The following is a 16,530-nucleotide window of genomic DNA, read 5'->3' as shown; positions in this document are numbered from 1 at the left end:
TCTGCTAAGATCTTCCAGCCTTTGTAATAGTCACTCTTCATTTACACAGAAAGCAAAAGCATCAGCGATGCTTCAGCGAGTTTCTCAGTTGTGATTGCAACTGCAACAGCGACACCATGAGACTGAAGCGTGTTACTACAAAAGCAATCCAGAGAACAAAAACGCTGCTGCTGCTGGGAGCTTTAAACTAAACTGTGCTGAACCTGTGCCAGCACATAAAACTGAGGCACCTTAAGTTAAAACCTTTTATTGAAAGTGCTTTGGAATGTACACTTTTAGAAAAGAAAAGAAAGAAAATAAGTTTGCATCCCATGTTTCTAACTTAACTTTTTTTCCTTCTTCAATAAGCAGAATCTGATTATTTTTTTAAGAAAACTCAAAGAAACAAAGCAAACTCATCAAAAACAAACCTCTGTGTTTATATTACAACCTGCCAGAGTCATATTTACAAATCATTCAAAAAAAACAACAGTAAAAGCTGCGTCTCATCCCCACCCCCCCATCGTTTCTGTCACCAGTCTGAACACATCACCGTTTACGGACTTTGTAGCCGCAGCTCAACATCACAGCCAAACAGAAAATCAAGAGAGAGCTGAGCAGTGTCACCCAGCTCGGCATCAATCAACCAGTTTACCAAGAGTCCACCAGAGGTCCCTCTCAGCAAAATCCTGTCTGACAGCAGCTGGACGTGGAGTCATTGTCACGTAGAGATGAGCTGAAAACAGATTTTGCGTCAGCCTGGAGCCAGCTAGTGTCCAATCTCAGAGGCAAGCCGGTCCTGCATGACTCTGTACTTGTAAAAAGAGCAGAGACCCCGAGTGAAGTTCCAGCCCAGAGATATGGAGAGGATGTAGAGAAGGCCGAGCAAAGCAAAGGGGTAGAGCAGCACCACGGTGTTCTTCAGGAAGGGTAGAGCTGTGAGGATTGAAAGAGAAGACTCTTTACATGAACCACTGACAGCAAGAACTACATTTCTCTCAAGGTATACGTGCTCCATGGTGGTCATGCTGCCTTATAGCCACAAAGAAAATGAATCTCTAATAAGTTAAAGCCTTCTCACTTTATTTTAGCGAAAACACCTGTAGATGTGTGTAAATTCAAAGTTTAGTCTGCTGCACTTGTGTCAATGTCACCAAATGGCCACTAGATGGTAGCAAAACCAAGATCACAGTTTAGTGCTGTATTACATTTTGTTATTGCACATCTAAGCCCATAAAATACTAATAATGTTGAAAATTAGGGCTGATTAGACTTTGTAAATTATAGCAAAATTATAGTTGTTAAGTTACAAAAATTTATGAAACATTTTCATGCGCAGTAGAAAATGTTATGCTACTTTTCTGATCACCTTTTGGCGTTAATCACCAATTTACAGCAGCTTTTTAGTGATAACAAAGTGACACATTGTTGGAGAAATCAACAGTCAGTATTTTCACAGATTAAGACTAAGAAAATCAACAAATGATGAACCTGAAAATTCATAAATTAAAAAAAATAAGATTTTTTTTTCATTTCTAATGTAACTAAGATATAATGAAATTGAATTTTCAGCAATAAATCAAAAACAGATTAAGAAAATGCATGCAGCATTATGATGTGCAGGGTACTTACCGTTGTACCCTAAGAAGGTTATGTAGAGATAATAACCAATAGCAATCAACCATAGAGTGTTTCCGACAAAATATCCCAAGAACCAATCTGAACTTATCATCACAAGATCTAAAAAACACACAAAACAACACACAAGAAGAGTCATCAGTGCTGTAATGCATCTATGGAGAAATTATCAAGCCTAAATATTAGCAACTGCCATGGTACAAAATTAAAGAAATAAGAAATGAAAAAGAGAAATGTAGTGAAGCAAGAGCATCATAAACATTTCTTTAGCCCTTTAAATTTTATTTTAACTGTACTGACAAACATTTGTTGGTTTGAATCAGATGATTTAATTTCACACATGCTGATTAAACTCATACAGATCTACAGGCTACTCACGGTTGATGAAGAAAAGTTGCAGGAAGTGCAGGATGACTAAAAGCGGGTAGAAAGCATTGAGGTGAACGTCAAATGCGTAGCCCCACTCCACGTCAAAGTTTCTGCTGGGTTGTTTCAGCAGGTACCTGTTGGTGACCACCCTGGAGAAGAACACATAAGATTTGGCATGCAGTAAAGAACAAACAATACGCCTTAATTAGAGTAAATAAGAGGACATCTCATTAATTTATTCAATGCTACTGCTCACCACATTATAGTTGATATGAGCAGACCGACTCCTATACAGTCAACAAAGACGACCCAGAGCAGCAGCTTCAGCGTCTCCACAACTCCCATTTCCAACACAAGACCGAAGCCTATTGTTGACACTGCACAACAACACAGGGAGTGTTTAGGTATCATAGCAGACAGCCAACATCGGGGTTTCACTGGCAGGACAAGTGATTGTTTAAATGTAGTCAAACAGATTAGGTTAGAGGTAAAATTCACAAATATCCTCATCAAACCTTGACCACAGTGCTCTTTAATTATTTAGGGAATGAGTATTGACTTACCACATAGCCAGATACTGAGCAGGACCAGGAAAGCAGGATCATCTCTGGCCCACTGATCTTTAGTCTGTTTCCTGTACTGGAAGTTGCGATACACCCTCTGAGGAGAGGTAAACAGGTAAAGCATCTGCCACAGGGCGAACTCAAAGTCCATTTGTCTGAAATGAAGCAGCCGCCGCAGATACTTGTAGCGCTTCGCACCCGCTGTGTGGCGTGCAGCGTCCCTGGAAGCCAGGGCACCGTTGCTGTTTGTGGTTGGCAACATGGTGCTGAAAATCAGATGAGAAGAGTGAAAAGTGAAAAGGACTCTAACCTGAGACAAAATTAGGATGAATTTATAACTATACTGTATTATGCCATTTTATGCCTACTCTCAAAGCTTCCAGAGCAATGATGGATGATTTACGTGCATTTCCACTCATTTTTATTACACCTGACATGCTCTGTGTGATACGTTTGCCATATAAATGTGCTTAAATGCTTAGTATGAAGGATTTGGTGCGTGATTGTAAAATTGATAAGGAACCCACAATAAAGCCATTTTGGAAAACCATGGACAGCCATAGAGAAGTTCATCAAGCTTAACTCCTAGACACGATGCCCTACAGCCTAGTGTAAGTTATATATAAGCTGTACCTTAGCTGTAAATTCTGGTTTCAAATTTGGCACATAGTCCTGCAAAGCAAACTTGTACACTATATCTTCTTAACCTGTAATATTATATATGTCCTACAGCAAGTTGTGATTGATAAGCATTCTTGGCTTTCTTCAATAAAAAAAAAAAAACAACTGCTTAAAAAGAACAGCACAGAAGCAGCTATCTGGTGCATTTTCACTAAGTTGGAATAAACATCTACACATTATGTAAAGTCATCTCATACGTATCAATTAAATAGGACACACACTAAATAATAATAGTGACTTCCTGCATAAACACTGATATGTTTTAATCTCCTTGTCGCTTTGTTTGCTAGCAGACACAGTTAGCACGTTGCTAGCTACTTTAATAAGATGAGACGGCCCGTTAAGTCTCACCAGCAATAACCATAACGCAAATTGCTCAGTAGCTATTTAGTTTTTTGGTAAACGACTGAAATTCCTCACTTAACGACAAAATTACCTGTTTCTCTTGCAGTCCTTCACATGAGAAAGCCCAAACTACTGCTCGTTTTCTGTAGCTGTTTGCATATGATGCTTCCTGAACTGTCGCGAAAATGCACACGTAGATAGTTCCGGTAACGTTCCCTTCCTCATGGGAAATGTAGTCAAAGGTGAAGTTTGAACTTTCATACGGTGAGAAAGTCTCCAGTGTGGCAATTTAAAACGCCGTGTAGTTATCAGTGGGTTTTTTGTTTGTTTGTTTGTTTTGTTTTGTTTTTTCCCAAAACACAGACCAATATATCATTACTTTGTTCCATATTATTAATACATTTTATGTCCACAAGATAAAATTTAAAAACCGAGTTCAGTTTCTTTTTTTTTTCAAACACCGTCATGTTTTAAATAATTGAGATTTCAAATTTTATTTTAGAGTTTTAATTTACTTTACTTTAATTTTTTTAATTTTTTAAGTCGGGGACATTTTGTTGCTACATTGAAGCTACAGACTGTAAATAAAAACTGCAATTTATGCTGAATATTAGTGTTTGAACGATTTTAAGACTTTTATTGTGAAAAGTGTGACCTCGTATTCAAGCGGAAACACGACATCCTGCTATTTCCGCTAACGCCATAGCCGTTTCAATTGGTGGTATAACTAAGATCACCGCTGTTCTGGTCAAGAAGGCCAAATAGCGAAAGGTAAGAACCAAACAAATGTGATGCATACATGAACGCATCGACATATATGTGTAATTAAATGGAAGGAAACGAAAAAGGAAATATTTGAGCTTATAACTTCAGTTACCCTCTACGAACATGCAGCGTCTCTGTGTCCTTGAGTAATACTGTTAGCTGTCACTGTTAGCCCGCAGCTCATTAGCACATCCACATAAGCAGGGTATTATTTAAAGCCGTTGTGCTGTGCTGTTTGATGTTTTGTTGTCTCGATATTATTTGTAAATTCTTCATTTCTCTGCATTATTTTGTTAAAATGCTGAACACTGAAATCGCGGCCATAACACTTGTTATTGTTGACAGCTGCAAAGCCCAGACGCACTGGGTACCGTGGCTCAGGAGTAGGAGTTTGTCACCTAAACTAGGTTTACTGAATCAAACATAACAACCATGTAATAAAGCATTTTCAGAATATAGATGGGGACAAAAGTGGCAACAGCAGAGGCCTTTAGTGCACTGTCGTTTTTCTGCACTGTAGTGATTGTGTTATAAAAACAAAAGTAACGATCTGGCATTTATGCTTGCTTTCTTCTTTGCAAACACTTGTGTACACTTTCAGTAATTATGATGACTTCAGCATTAGCACATTGAGTTGCGCTCATATGTTTTCTCTCACAGAGTCATGTTGCGACTGCCGACCGTTGGCCGGGCTCTAGCTGGAGCTGCCAAGGGCAGCCTGGCTTCTTCCAACCCAGGTATGGTCTGTGAGTTAAAGTAGAGATTACATAGCAGTTAATGCAAGTTTCTAAATATAGCACCTACTGTATGCATGTAACAGGCATAAAAATGTGCCTGTTGATTGAGTAGGATCTTTTCTTTCTATGTGCATGCACTTCAAGTGCGTACCCCAGTGCGTGCAGCCAGCAACATGGTGGAGGTATTTGTGGATGGGAAACCAGTGGAGGTGGAGCCTGGAACTACTGTGCTGCAGGTACGAAAGCTTCAGTACACAATTTTACTGCAAGCTGTTGTAGATGTCACCTAGTGTTGCCAGCTCATGCTGTGTAGTACTTTGTGGTATCTGTGTTTTCATGACAGTAATTTCGTGCATCAATGTGAATCAAAGTGAATCTGAGCTTCATATTCAAAAATGGGCTCAAATACACTAATTCTGTATCTAACAGGTAGCCAGTGTAGAGTAGCGAGGATAGGGGTGATGAACAAATGGGTCAGTTTTAGGTAGCTAGCTAATCTCTGGATTAAGTTTTGGCCTAGTTTTCAAACACTGTGAAATAACACCACGCAGTCTGGATTTATGATTCCTTCAAGCACCAGTCAACTGGGCAGTAACCACTTAGGACAGATCAGCTGACATTTAGTCACTTTCCTGTTTTATAAAGGAATATTAGTGCAATAGGAATGTGCATATTTTAGCAAAGCTTTGACTCATCTGTTAGTCATTTTCACATTTTAATTCTAAAGAAGGCAGACCACAAAATTAGCAAGAAAACGTAAAATACCTGGCAATCTATTCGCTAAAGCCTGGATTGTAATTTCACATCACGTATATTAACCAAATTGCCTTGTTTCTTTTCCTGGCTAGGCCTGTGAGAAGGTCGGGGTTCAAATCCCCAGGTTCTGTTACCACGAGCGCCTCTCTGTGGCAGGAAACTGCCGCATGTGTCTGGTGGAGATTGAGAAAGCACCAAAGGTAACGTCAGGCTACTGTTTATACTTGATGAAAAGGATTTTAGCTGAGACTGAGTTTAAGATGCTTTGGGACCAATCTCAGCGTAAATGATTAATCTATTAATGATTAATGATTAATTTATTTGTAATGTATGCGTATTGTGTCATGTGCCCTCAGCCAGTAGCAGCCTGCGCCATGCCCGTCATGAAAGGCTGGAACATCCTCACCAACTCAGAGAAAACACGAAAAGCCAGGTAAAAACTGTAGCGGTCTCTGGTTCTAGCTTAATGTTATTCAAACTTTGGGCACACTTTGAAAACAACAAGTCAAACTAAGGAAAACTAAAGGCGTGTATTCATGTGTTTGTGTCTCATCAGAGAGGGAGTAATGGAGTTCCTGTTGGCCAACCACCCACTGGACTGCCCTATTTGTGATCAGGGAGGAGAGTGTGACCTGCAGGTAACCTTGCAGAAGTGTAATTTAAGTTATTCTCATGAGTGCATTTAGATCAAAGGATCAGCTTTTTTCCCGTCTTTTTCTCCTCTTTTCTCAGGATCAGTCCATGCAGTTCGGTTCAGACCGCAGCCGCTTCTCAGAAGGAAAGAGAGCAGTGGAGGACAAAAACATCGGGCCTCTCATTAAAACCATCATGACCCGCTGCATTCAGTGCACGCGCTGCGTCCGGTGAGTGTCATGTACACGTCAGTCACGAATAATGTAATAATGTGGCATTAACAGCGATGTAATGTGGCAAAAGACACGTTACATTCATGGAAGGTCCACAATTCCTTTATAATTGTGTTTTAAACTACCTAGAAACCGAACATGAGGACATAATAAAGACCGATAACACACTTATTCATCTAAAACGCACACATACATGCACAGTGCTAGACATCAATGTGTGCTTCAAGAGGGAAAGGTCACAGTAATTAAAGAAAATATTGCACTTCTGTAATAAAGGGTGAATAAATAACTAAAAGCAGTGTTGAAAGATTTGATGTACAGTGATTAAAACCAGTTCATGCTTTGATGGAGCTGTAACATTTGCATGGAGGTGGATATTCAAACAGCTTGCCCTGCCTGCGTGTGTTTGTAGTTTTGCAAGCGAGATTGCTGGCGTTGAAGACCTGGGAACGACAGGAAGAGGAAACGACTTGCAGATCGGGACGTACGTGGAGAAGATGTTCATGTCGGAGCTGTCGGGCAACGTTATCGATATCTGTCCTGTGGGGGCGCTCACCTCCAAGCCCTACGCCTTCACTGCAAGACCGTGGGAGACTAGGTAGGAAAGGGTCTGATGCTCGATTGTATTTAACACGAGTTCTCTTGAACTTCCCGGAGCAGTTTTACGTCATGTTGTTCCGCCGTCTTTGCAGGAAAACCGAGTCAATCGATGTGTTGGACGCTGTCGGTAGCAATATTGTTGTGAGCACACGTGGAGGCGAGGTGATGAGGATACTGCCCAGGCTCCACGATGACATCAATGAGGAATGGATTTCTGATAAGACCAGGTAATACAGAACTGGACATAAAGTCTCACACTTTATAATCATCTTTAAAACAGTTGGGTGTGTTTTTGTTTTAAATATATATATCTATTCCACTGTATCTGAACTAAACTGTATCTGCAGGTTTGCATATGATGGGTTGAAGAGGCAGAGGCTGACCCAACCAATGGTGAAGGATGAATCAGGTCAGCTGACCCCGACCACCTGGGAGGATGCTCTCACTCGTGTTGCTGGAGCAGTAAGTGCTTTTGCTTCTTTGTTGGCTCTTGCTTGGTAATTAAATTAATCATAAATAAATTCTGGGAAACTTTAAGGTTTGTTGTTGTTTGTAGTCAGGAAGTTTGGGGCTGTCGTCATGCATAAATGTTTGTGTTTGTGCAGCTGCAGAGCGTGCAGGGGAGTGAGGTGGCAGCCATAGTGGGAGGGATGGCGGACGCTGAAGCTCTGGTCGCCCTCAAAGATCTCCTCAACAGACTCAACTCAGAAAACCTGTGCACTGAGGAGCTGTTCCCCATGGCAGGTGCAGGGTAAGGAAGAACCTCTCATCATCCCTTAGGTGCTAAAATACATGGCTTTATTAGCTGACAGTGTTATTTTTTACTTCTTTTTTTGCTTTCTGCAGAACTGACCTGCGTTCCAACTACCTGCTAAACTCTCGCATTGCTGGCATTGAGGACTGTGACCTGCTGCTGCTCGTGGGAACGAACCCTCGCTATGAAGCCCCACTGTTCAATGCCAGAATCCGCAAGAGGTAAACACATATCACAGTTAACGGTTTGTTATTTAAGTCTAAGTTTTAAGTTGTTTTTTTTTTTTTTAAGTTTTGTAATTGTTATCGTCTCACTCCGTCAGCTGGCTCCATAATGAGCTGCAGATTGCTACGGTGGGCCACAAGGTTGACCTGAGTTACACGTACGATCACCTAGGAGAAGACACTTCAGTCTTGAAGCAGCTGGCCAATGGCACACATGCTTTCTGCAAGGTAATGGGCACTCACGTCGTCCAGTGAGATTCAAAATGGTAAATGGCCTTAAACGCTTGAATATATAGAGAATGAACTCCAACAATCAGATTGCCCGCTATGAGTGAGCGCTTGAAGACAGTGGGAAGGAAAAACTCCCTTTTAACAGGAAGAAACCTCCAGCAGAACCGGGCTCAGGCAGGGGCAGTCATTTCCAGACTGAATATCTTTTTTCCGTTCTCTCCTGGCAGGTCCTTTCAGCTGCCAAGCGTCCAGTTGTGGTTGTGGGCAGCGGCGCTCTGCAAAGAGAAGATGGAGTTGCAATTTTGAGCGCCGTCTCCACCATTGCTCAGAACGCTCGAGCCAGCAGCGGAGTGGAGGACAGCTGGAAAGTCCTTAACGTCCTGCACAGGTACAGCTAAGCAGCTGATTTCAAGTAACCCTAATGCAATGAGATACAGTAGATGCTCATACTGTGTGTGTGTGTCTGTGTGTGTGTGTGTGAGAGCAGGGTGGCGAGTCAAGTGGCTGCCCTCGATCTAGGCTACAAGGCCGGAGTGGACGCCATCAGGAAGAATCCACCTAAAGTGCTTTTCCTGCTGGGAGCTGATGCGGGCTGCATCAGCAGAGCTGACCTGCCCAAAGACAGCCTCATCATCTACCAGGGTATACACACACACACACACACACACACACACACACACAGATTTGACAAACCAAATGCTGCTAATCTGGGGACATGAATGAACATCAATTTGCAACCCCTTCAGGTCATCACGGTGACGTAGGAGCACCGATGGCAGACATCATCCTACCCAGTGCTGCATACACGGAGAAAAACGGCACTTATGTCAACACTGAAGGCAGGAGCCAGCACACCAAGATAGCCGTCACTGCTCCTGGAGTCGCCAGAGAGGACTGGAAGATCATCAGAGCTTTGTCTGAAGTAAGCAGGAAGTGTTTTGAGTATTCCGTACTGATGTTCACTATTAACACGAAACCAGTCATCTTAACGTCTCTGTGCGTTTTCAGCTGACGGGTGTAACGCTGCCCTACGACTCCTTAGATGAGATCCGATCCAGGCTAGCCGAAGTCTCTCCTAACCTGGTCCGTTACGACGATGTAGAGGAGGCGAACTACTTTAAACAAGCCAATGAGCTCGCTATGGTACAGAAACACAGTTAGTTGGTCTGCCTCTGATTTACCTGACAACTTGATTCAGCTGTTTGTCTCCTCACTCTGTTCCTCTCAGACTGTGAACCAGGAGCTCTTAGCAGCTCCTCTGGTGCCGCCTCAGCTTACAGTAAAGGACTTCTACATGACAGGTATGTTTGTTTACTTATTTTTTTATATATATAATAGCTATTTTTTTCTCTCAAAATAATGTGCAAGCAAATATGTATCATAATCTGTGCTGCTTCGTTCTGTCTTCAGACTCCATCAGCAGGGCTTCCCAAACAATGGCGAAGTGCGTCAAAGCCGTCACAGAAGGAGCCGCCGCCGTCGACGAGCCATCTGTTTGCTGAACACTTGATATGACGACAGCTCTGCCTTTTTCCCCTGAAGCAACACACATCTCTGAACTTTGTGTCTTGAAGTCGCCCTCAATGCTTGTGTATACTGTTGAATCGTTTTCGCCGCTGAGAACCAGCTTTGTGGAATAAATCTGAGAAACATACAAAATATAAATAAAATCCTAAAAATGTCTTTACTCCGGTTTTAAGGTGTTTTTTTTCCCTCCATTTTATCATTTTAATAACATTCAAATTATATCACTTATATCACGCCTTCCAAATGCTTTAAAATCAAACGAGTCCTCATATTCTTCACTTTATTTTTGCAATGTATGTTTTTTAAAATATGTATTATATTACTAGACTCTAGAAATGAAGTAATAAGTCAGAATTTGGACTCCTGTAGGAGCTCTGCATGTTCTGAGTTTAAAATAATCCTTATTTACACTGAGCTGCAGTGCAGCTCCTCATTTGATCCACTGTTGGAAACAAGTTTTAGCTCCTCTCCCTTCCTTTCTTCTGACTGGCTGCCCCTCACAAACAAAAGACTGCAGGTGCTGTGACTGAGATGACCATATAAGGACGTCCTATCTCTATGGCATGTAGATCCAAGTGCACAAAACAATATGTGAAGCCTGAGCTTTTGACTCACAGAGTGACTTCATGTTTTATATGAGCATCCAGCATTGAAGCAGTATATCTGCATGGCAGAAGGTAAAGAAAAGCACGATGGGTTTCACACCTTCCTTCTGAAATGTAGCTGTTTAAAAGTTTTTTAATATTCATTCTATAACAGACAGAAAAATAAACTCTAAGAAACACTTGAGCTCCAAAATATGCTCTTGGCCCAGTTGACATTCTGAAATTGAAGTATGTGCACTCAGAGCCACTCATCTGAGTCTCAAAGTTATTATAGTGAGGCTTGAGATCGTTCTGGACTCTGGGTCGATATCTGTTGTCAAAGAACTTCTGTAGATAGAGGCGAGCTTTTGATGTGATTAAGTAGTTAAAGGAGTGCCTGTGTGTTTGTTCTCAATGGATCCAAAATAGGATGTGCGCTCGGAGTTGGACGCCATTCCCACAGACAAATGGCTCCTGTCATATGCAGTTACCTAAGAGAGGGGGGGGGGACACAGGAGAGAAGAGGAGACGGTCTCATCTCTCCACTCTTTGTCTGCTCAGTGTCTAAGACCAAGCAGCGAGTTCATTTATTGTTTTTTACTACTCCCCATATCTGGAGTTTATTTTCACTTTATGGTCAGTACTATGGCAGTAGTAAGTCTTCTATTCAGTTTCTAGCTTCATTGTTCGTGCTCTTTCTCAGTTCTTTGAGACTGTGTGCAGTTTTTATTATTTTTACATTTACTTTTGTTTTGTCTCCCAAAGCTGGCTCAGCATCCTCTGCTCTTCCCTGCAGGGCATCAATCGGGGACAAACAGCAGGGCACACGCTGGACTAATTTTGGCTACAACAGGAAAATGGTTCCAGTTAAACTTCTCATTCTGGGAGCTCAGAACACTGGGAAAACAGGTAAGCTGGAGACAAAGCAGCTGAAAACCACAGGCACGCAGAGAGGGGGACGTGCTTTTTAAGTTCTGAATCAGATAACATCTCAGCAGTGCATGAAAGAGGTTAAGTTTAGGGTTAACTGCGAGCCACGGTTTAAAGGTTTTTGCTAAAAATGGAAAACCTAGAGTGTTTATCTTTCATAGCACTGACATGTACCTCCATCACCTCCACTGCTATGTTTTGAATGTCATATAGGTCTGCTACTTTTGTCCAGCTCTAAAAATAGCTCGTCTTCAGTTGAGTGTAATAGACAAACTTGTTGCTTCATTTCAAATGTTTGTGCGCTCGACTATGAGCTCAGCTGCTTTCATGCACTGAGAAGACAGATTCATGGCACAGTTATAGAGACATTACAACACACCCATAACATTTTAATATTACACATATTCCTACGAAAATAACTGAGGAAACATAAGACGTGTGATGAGTAAAAATTATCATACATTCTTACAGTATAATGACTAATGCAAATAGCAAACTACAAAAATAGCAATGCCAGATTTAGCTGTCGGCACTTTGTCAATGGTTTAAAGGCTCACACATCAAATTCCATTAATTTCCTTCATATTAGAAGGACCAGAGTAAATTTCAGGGAACAAAACATCTATGCACAATGTCAACAAAGTCTGCATGCTGGGATTCGATTGTGACAGTGGTGGGCAGCATGCCTGAAAATAAACTCAGTGTTTTTCCAGGTGTAAAGGCTCAAGTGATGATTTAAACAAGCGTGTTTAACCTTTTAATGTATCCTGATAAAATACAGCAAGGCCTTAAATAGCAGACATGAAAGTCAAACAGACACGAGCCTTTGGGCTCTTTCCACCCAAACACAAAGGAAGCACTTGTGCATTTATTTAAATAAAGTCACAAAGAGGGTCGTTCTGAAGGCAACACTCACATAAGGAGGCATGACGTGAGCACGGGATGCTTTAGATCAGATTCAAATGACTAAAAGGAACTTTGTGTGTGTGCGACTGTGCAGAATGTGTTAGAAATATGCTTCTCGCCTTCAGCCACTGTGTCTGTTTTGTGTCTCCAGCGCTGTGTGTTCGTTTCATAACCAAGCGATTTATTGGTGAATACGACCATAAAAAGGGTAAGACCTGGGTAAATATTTTTGCATTGCTGACAGTAAACATTACATAACTTACCTGAGTTCTTCACTGGCAGGATTTTTGAAAGTGACACAGTTCTCTGTGTGTGTCTGTGTGTGTGTGTTCTTCAGAGGTGACCTACAAATGCAGCCGGGTGGTGGATCAGGAAGCTGTCGATCTGGAGATTCTGGACTTAACTTGGAAGGTAAATATTGACTTTTATTTGTAGTTTTTTAAAAGGCTAGACTTTTGCTGTGTCCAAATTATTTGTTATGTTTTTCAAATCAAAGCATTTATTTTGCAAAATTTTCAAATGTTTTTTGTTCTGCCACGTAAAAGTCAACTTTAGAGGGGGGTTTGTTGTTGCTGTTTTTAAATAATTTGCAAACAATTTTATGTATGGAGGGTCACAAGTGCCAAAATAGATTAACTAATTGCATCACTAAATAATTAATTGACTATGTCAGTAATTAAAATTGAAATTATTTTATAAATATGTAATTAATTAATTAAATAGCAATTCATTTCTTTTAAAACTTCAGAAAAATGTTTTATTTATTTCCTTTTTTAATTAATTTACTCAATGTTAAATTAATTATTTAATGTTGTGTTTAGTTCATTCATTTTGTCACTCACAGTCCTCCACAGTCTGCAGTGTAGTTGGACAAGTAATGCCATTTGTTTCAGTTGTTACACCCATTACACTTCTTGCTTGTTTCCTAATTCCAGTACCAGTAGGTAGTTCAGTTTCCAGCTTCTGCATCTGTATGTTGTGCTTGGGAAAGATACTGAAGATCCTCTTTGTGGGTGTGCATGAGTGATAAAATAAAAATACCTGTGGATGCAGCTTGGAGTGTAAAAGTGCTTTGAGTTCTAGCTGAAAGTTAAAAAGACATCATATAAGTTAAATTCCATCAACCATGGACTAAGTGTTGGTAGGACACAGAATACTAATTAACTTTCCAAAGATCAAAGGAGTAGGGCTCGATAACTTCTACCGCTTCCTGTTCTGATATAGTATGTATAATATGTTCATAATATATAAATTTATGTTTATTTCATATTGTTGTTAACACATATCCAGCTATGTCTATTATTTATGAATAAATCTGAAAACTTTTTGATGATATATTCTCCTCTAGGAGAGCTCTGTAGCTTCTCTGGAGTCTTCCATTCGCTGGGCTGATGGTTTCCTGCTGCTGTACTCCATCACACAGCGCTTCAGCTTCCTGGAGGTCCCACAACTCAAGACGCTCATTGACCAAACCAAGCAGAATCTGGGTGGGGAGATATTTTGATCTGTATGAGAAAACGGCTGCTGAAAACTGAACTAACAGTCTGTTCTTCACACAAACATCAGGCCTCTGTTCTGTCTCTCTTTCACCTTTACATACACACATAAACACACCCACATATTCACAGATTGAGTGGACGTAGATTCCATGTTTGGTTGTGCCACCCTGTCTTCTGTTAGTAGTGTGCTGACAGAATGACTCCAAACTGCGTGCCATAGGGTCATCGTGATGGTTTATTGTCACTTCACTTTGTGTGTCTGTGTGTCAGTGGTTCCCGCGGTCCTGGTCGCCAATAAGGCAGATTTGGAAATCGGCAGGCAGGTGACAACAGACGAAGGACAGAGACTAGCCAAGGATTTAAGGTTTGAGTGCTCATGTTTTCATATGTGCATGGTAATACTGTACAATGCTTTTCTTGTCTTTGTTATACTTGATAATAAAATAACTTTGTCATTGATTAAGAATAATGTCAGTCCAGTCAAGCTGGGCTGTAACCGTAAGCTGATACTCTTGTACACAACCAGCTGGCAAATCCCAGCTGAAGCTGTTTTAGCCTGCCCATCTTTGCTGTCCATCTGCAAACCACTTTGCAACCCCAGTGCCCCCTTTTATGCTGTTTCTGACTTAATCCATGCCAAATTTGCTGTCACTGATTCATGCTGTGCTCTGAGCTGGAGCTTCTGCTGTTACTCCCTCTTACTTCATGTATAATGTACACATGGAGGGATGGTGAGGCACACAGCATGTAGTCTACTATAAATTATATGGAAACAAGCTTTTTTTGACTACATGGTCAATATTTTATTAATGAATTTCACATTTTTGTTACAGAATTAAATATTTATGTATAGTAGTGTATGTATTGGATATCAATTCTGCTCAGCCTGAATTCCACTATATGGTGCCTACAAAGTCTGAGTGCTAAATAAAGTAAGTAAAAACTATTTCCTTGCATGCTAACTAAATGAGCCATTGATTTCGTTCTGTGTCTTTAGGTGTGGTTTCAGAGAGTTGTCTGTGGCTGAAGCAGTCCTAGCAGTGGAAGCAGCAGTGCTTCAGCTCATCAGGTTTGTTTCTTCTGTGTTTTGTCAGACATGTGATATCCATGCTAGTCAGATTTTAATCGTGTTTTCAGTGTTTCGACTATGAATGCAACATTTTTATTAATTAAATATACTCAAAACAACAGTCAGTACTGCTCCTGATGGACTGCGCCCTGTCACACAGCAATAAACAAAGGTAGTACAAAAGATTTTCTTATAGATGGTGATAGGAAAGATCCTGAACGATACTGGAAAGCAAAAACAATAATTAGACATCTCTCTAGGGTGTACTGTTAGAGCCCAGAGGATTTTATGATTCTTTTTCATGTGCTGTTTGATTGTGTGTGTGTGTATGTGTGTGTGTGTGCCACAGGTTGGTGTTGGATCAGCAGCGCCCTCTGCCTGAACGTCGCTCCTACATGTTGACTGTTCGTCACGCTCTGACCAGGAAACTGACCAGATCTAAGACCATGCAGTGGTGACAACAGCAAACAAACCCCCATGGAAAAAACTGTAGTGTAAAATGGGTTGGGGTTTTTTTTGTTTGTTTTTTGCTTTAGTTCTTTTAGTGTTAGATATCTCCCGTATCTCACATCCAGACTGAGAGTTATCATGCAACGTCTGGGTTTCTGGATTTATGGGTGATGAGACCAGGATTTAAAAAATAGAAACTCGCCAGACACTTTTTATTAGTTATCCCTTGATACTACTGGGTTGGAGTCTTTTTTTGTCTTTAAAAATGTCTTAATTCTTTATAGCATACATTCAAAAAGTTACTGGAAGCATTCTTCACTGACTCTTTTGATCCATTAACATGACAGCATCACAGTTGCAGCAAATTTGTCAACTCTGTGAATCTGTTGCTCCACCACATCACAAATGTGTTCTGTTGGATTGAGATCTGATGACTGTGGAGGCCATTTGAGTACAGTAAACTGGCATGTTAAGGAAACCAGTTTGAGATGATCTGAGCTCTGTCACACATCATGTGTTATGCTGCTATCAGAAAATGAGTTCAGTGTGGTCATAAAGGCACGGAAATGGTTAGCAGCAACAGCAAGGTCTGGTGTGGCATTTAAATAATACATAACAGAAATATCGTTCACCCCATTAAACTACCACTGAATTATCGGTACAAGGCAGAATGTACATGTACCTTTCCAACATACTTTCATGTTAATTGGGCCAAATCAATATTCATCAGACCAGGTAACATTTGTCCAGTTTTTTGTTTTGTTTTTTTGAGCCTGTGCAAATTGTAGCCTCGGTGTTGCTGCTGTAGCCCATCTGCTTTGTAAATTCAGAGTTGTAAAAAACGGTTATTCAGTTGACTTCCTGTAAACTCAAATCAGTAAAATCACGTTTCTTTCCCATTTTGATCATGAGATCAAAATGCCCATGTCTAGGCATGTACACAATCAGCTAATCACATGAGTTGCTGCAATACACTTGAGTGGTGTCTGAACTGACTGCTAGAAAGCCTACGACTCAGTGCCCCACATATGGATACTTGTAAAGGCTAATAGTACAC

At 40.8% G+C, this 16,530-nt stretch overlaps 3 protein-coding genes across 3 annotated transcripts; 2 read left to right on the top strand and 1 right to left on the bottom strand.

Annotated features, from left to right (window-relative positions):
• Nucleotides 1–231: 231 nt before the first annotated feature.
• Nucleotides 232–3,821, bottom strand: unc50 (unc-50 homolog (C. elegans)). The gene is made up of 6 exons (XM_026158446.1): nucleotides 3,667–3,821; nucleotides 2,550–2,815; nucleotides 2,243–2,363; nucleotides 1,996–2,135; nucleotides 1,612–1,719; nucleotides 232–915 (listed from the first exon to the last, which is right to left on the bottom strand). The coding sequence occupies exons 2-6, from the start codon at nucleotides 2,809–2,811 to the stop codon at nucleotides 749–751; spliced, it is 798 nt and encodes a 265-aa protein (XP_026014231.1). The 5' UTR covers nucleotides 2,812–2,815; nucleotides 3,667–3,821; the 3' UTR covers nucleotides 232–748.
• A 437-nt stretch (nucleotides 3,822–4,258) lies between these two features.
• Nucleotides 4,259–10,195, top strand: ndufs1 (NADH:ubiquinone oxidoreductase core subunit S1). Its single transcript, XM_026158426.1, has 19 exons — nucleotides 4,259–4,346; nucleotides 5,001–5,077; nucleotides 5,222–5,313; nucleotides 5,926–6,033; nucleotides 6,190–6,266; nucleotides 6,390–6,471; nucleotides 6,566–6,696; nucleotides 7,112–7,297; nucleotides 7,392–7,526; nucleotides 7,647–7,761; nucleotides 7,905–8,050; nucleotides 8,146–8,274; nucleotides 8,376–8,505; nucleotides 8,736–8,896; nucleotides 8,996–9,150; nucleotides 9,255–9,430; nucleotides 9,517–9,651; nucleotides 9,737–9,809; nucleotides 9,919–10,195. Exons 2-19 carry the CDS (start codon nucleotides 5,005–5,007, stop codon nucleotides 10,008–10,010), a joined length of 2,196 nt encoding a protein of 731 aa, XP_026014211.1. The 5' UTR covers nucleotides 4,259–4,346; nucleotides 5,001–5,004; the 3' UTR covers nucleotides 10,011–10,195.
• Nucleotides 10,196–11,476: 1,281 nt separating this feature from the next.
• On the top strand, nucleotides 11,477–15,523 carry LOC113016011 (ras-related and estrogen-regulated growth inhibitor). Its single transcript, XM_026158453.1, has 7 exons — nucleotides 11,477–11,528; nucleotides 12,607–12,663; nucleotides 12,793–12,866; nucleotides 13,804–13,942; nucleotides 14,225–14,318; nucleotides 14,952–15,023; nucleotides 15,373–15,523. Exons 1-7 carry the CDS (start codon nucleotides 11,477–11,479, stop codon nucleotides 15,479–15,481), a joined length of 597 nt encoding a protein of 198 aa, XP_026014238.1. The 3' UTR covers nucleotides 15,482–15,523.
• The last annotated feature ends 1,007 nt before the right edge of the window (nucleotides 15,524–16,530 follow it).

This window comes from Astatotilapia calliptera, chromosome 23, assembly GCF_900246225.1.
Source record: "Astatotilapia calliptera chromosome 23, fAstCal1.2, whole genome shotgun sequence".
Classification (NCBI taxonomy): domain Eukaryota; kingdom Metazoa; phylum Chordata; class Actinopteri; order Cichliformes; family Cichlidae; genus Astatotilapia; species Astatotilapia calliptera.
Note: the sequence above shows the minus strand (reverse complement) of the source record. Positions and strands in the feature narration are given on the sequence as shown.

Coding starts and splice junctions, on each gene's coding strand:
- unc50 (XM_026158446.1), bottom strand. CDS start 2,811: ATGTTGCCAACCACAAACAGCAACGGTGCCCTGGCTTCCAGGGACGCT. Junction 2,364..2,549: donor GCTCAGTATCTGGCTATGTG/GTAAGTCAATAC, acceptor GTTGTTGTGCAG/TGTCAACAATAGGCTTCGGT. Junction 2,136..2,242: donor CTCATATCAACTATAATGTG/GTGAGCAGTAGC, acceptor GTTCTTCTCCAG/GGTGGTCACCAACAGGTACC.
- ndufs1 (XM_026158426.1), top strand. CDS start 5,005: ATGTTGCGACTGCCGACCGTTGGCCGGGCTCTAGCTGGAGCTGCCAAG. Junction 6,034..6,189: donor AGATTGAGAAAGCACCAAAG/GTAACGTCAGGC, acceptor ATGTGCCCTCAG/CCAGTAGCAGCCTGCGCCAT. Junction 8,275..8,375: donor AATGCCAGAATCCGCAAGAG/GTAAACACATAT, acceptor TCACTCCGTCAG/CTGGCTCCATAATGAGCTGC.
- LOC113016011 (XM_026158453.1), top strand. CDS start 11,477: ATGGTTCCAGTTAAACTTCTCATTCTGGGAGCTCAGAACACTGGGAAA. Junction 13,943..14,224: donor CCAAACCAAGCAGAATCTGG/GTGGGGAGATAT, acceptor TCTGTGTGTCAG/TGGTTCCCGCGGTCCTGGTC. Junction 14,319..14,951: donor AGACTAGCCAAGGATTTAAG/GTTTGAGTGCTC, acceptor CTGTGTCTTTAG/GTGTGGTTTCAGAGAGTTGT.